Raw genomic sequence first — 2,593 nt, forward strand, 5'->3', positions numbered from 1 at the left:
TGAGAAGCTAAACGAGTTAAAACGTTTTTGAAGCGAACGCAGCAGGATAAAGTAAATGGACTTTGATGTGATCATCAGCCGGACATTAGCCGTGTTTACATGCACAAAATTTTTTAATCGGATTGAAATGTATTCACATTAAATAATCCGAATGTACCGTTTACATAGACACAATCCGATCATGAAAAGTGTTTACATGCACCGGAGTTTTATTCAGAATAAAAGTCCGGACATGCGCAGTGTTGTAAACTTTCAGCTCTACTTCCGTGTTGCAAACGTAAACAAAGCTCCTCTGTGCGCTCAGGACGGACCTGTGTCAGTTTTTAATAATGGTAGAGACGCCGTTACTCCTCGGTTGAGCTGCAGCCTGCAGATGAACCGATTAGGTGTTTACATGACGCATTTTTATTCCGAACGGTTGTTTAATCCGATTACTTTTGTCCATGTAAACGTGGCTATTGAGAGCAACAGACAGAGGTTTATGTCACGGGGGCAGTGCCGAGCTCGCTTGAGGTGATAGACGCATGCGCTATACGTAACGTGAAACCTGACTAGAGTTGGAAAAAAGAGCGCACAAGACACTTAATTTGGCTTAAAATATAGACATTCTGACAAATAAGTAACTGTTTGTCACCTTACCGCAGCTTAAAAGGCAGAGGGTGTCGGTCTTTTCTGCTCAGATTCAGCTATCAGAGCATGAAGCTAATGTTTACTTACAATGCTAATGCTCTCTTACTCTCTGGCGCTCAAGAGGTAGAGGAGCCAAATAGCTGGCTCACTGCTTCCAACTAGTGGTCAGAGGCTGAACTACAACAACAAAACTTAAAGGTCAGTTTGTCATCACACATCAGTTTCTTAGCTGGAATTGATGTCACAGCTGCACAGTTCCCATGGAGATAGAATTGATCCTAATACGCAAATTAGGTGCGTCATCACCTAATTTGCATATTTGCGTCATCACCTAATTTGCATATTTCGTCATCACCTAATTTGCATATTTCATCATCACATAAATTGCATATTACGTCATCACCTAATTTGCATATGTGGATCAAGTCCATCTCCATTGCTTRGAYTGTGTTMATCTCAGACCGTTTTAACTGTCGTACTGAACAGATYGCTTTTTGAGAACRAGTAATTGTTAGAGAATTTATTAAAATGTCTTTTTCAAGATACCCAAATCAGARAAGTGTCTGGAACCAGGGCTCGCTTTACCAGGAGAACGAGCGTTTGAAAGTCTTGCTCAGAGATGAACAGGCAAAATGGTTACATGAACATACCAGTGCTGCCAAGCTGAGGCAGGAACTGTTTAACACTAGGGTCCAGCTGGAAGATCAGAAGTCTCTGACAGAAGTTTTTATCCAGAAGGAGAAAGAGATTCGGCAAGAAATGCTGGAGAGAATTCAAAGGTACCGTAAAGCAGATACTCTGAGATGTGCCAGCATCGCTTCCCACGTGGTTCTTCAACAGGAACACAAAGAACTGAAAGTGTCCTATGTTGTCAGCCAGGAGAAACTTTCATCTGAGCTCCAACTGGAAAAACAAAAAACTCTGGAGCTCCAGAAATACCTAGATGAGGCCAAAAACTTGAATGACCAGCTGAGCTTGGAGGTTGCTTCGCTTAGTCAAGAGTCTTTGAAGTTCCAAGAAGAATCTGAGGAGAACCGGCGTCTGTTAGATGCGGAAAAAAACAAGTCGATTCTTTTACAACAAAACATGTCAGAGCAAATCGAGGCTTTGWCGAAAAACGCTCAAGAAAATCAGAAAAAAATGATGGAAGAGCTCCAACAAATGAAAACGGCTTACCAGGATCTTAAAGTCAGCAAAGACTCCGATATTCTGACTTACAAGGTGTTGTCGGAAGCATTTTCACAAGAGCTCAACGCATCTTTGCAGGAAAACAAGAAAGAGCTGGCGAAAATGAACACCCTCCAGTCAGAAAACAAGACCCTGCAAGAGACGGTGGCTCAGATGATCCAAGAGCTGCAAAATATGAAAACTGAGAACCAGACTGAGCGTGAAAAGATGGAAACAGCTTACCAGCAACTTAAAGCCAGCCACGATATAGAAGTCCAGACTTACAAAATCCAGTCTGAAACATATTTACAAGACCTCAACAAACAAATTAAAGATTATTTTCGGAGTGAGAAGCAATACCTGCAGATAACCAACTTTCTCCAGGCAGAAAACAAGACTCTGCAGGACATTGTGACCCAGAAGACCCAGTTGTTGGAAAAACAGAAGGGGTTCAAACAGATGGAATCATCTCAGAGACACCAGAAAGCCAGCCTGGAGGTGGAGGCTCCGTCAGAAGCTTTGTTTCTCAGCCGAAACGTTCCAGCTGGCAAAGCCCTCCTGCAGGTCTCTGGTGGTGAGACCACAACTCCAGAGAAAAACACATCCTTCTGGGAAAGAACCCGACACCTCCTTGGCCTGACGAAGCCCAAGAGTTGGAAAAAAAAAAAACATTTCCAACTAACGCACCCACACTAGCACACAAAACACTACAACATAAACCAGTGAATATTTTATTTTATTTCTTTCTTTTAACTTTTATTATTTTATTTAAAAAAGAAGGGCAACACAGTGGATC

General features: G+C 42.1%; 1 protein-coding gene across 1 annotated transcript; it reads left to right on the top strand.

Moving 5' to 3' along the window:
* Positions 1-1,090: 1,090 nt before the first annotated feature.
* On the top strand, positions 1,091-2,459 carry LOC106535214 (coiled-coil domain-containing protein 158; the record flags this gene model as incomplete). The annotated part of the gene is given in 1 exon segment (XM_014032167.1): positions 1,091-2,459. A coding segment is annotated over 1 exon segment (1,301 nt), but the record flags the coding sequence as incomplete, so codon positions are not given.
* Between the last annotated feature and the right edge of the window lie 134 nt (positions 2,460-2,593).

This window comes from Austrofundulus limnaeus, unplaced genomic scaffold, assembly GCF_001266775.1.
Source record: "Austrofundulus limnaeus strain Quisiro unplaced genomic scaffold, Austrofundulus_limnaeus-1.0 Scaffold1387, whole genome shotgun sequence".
NCBI classification, from domain to species: domain Eukaryota; kingdom Metazoa; phylum Chordata; class Actinopteri; order Cyprinodontiformes; family Rivulidae; genus Austrofundulus; species Austrofundulus limnaeus.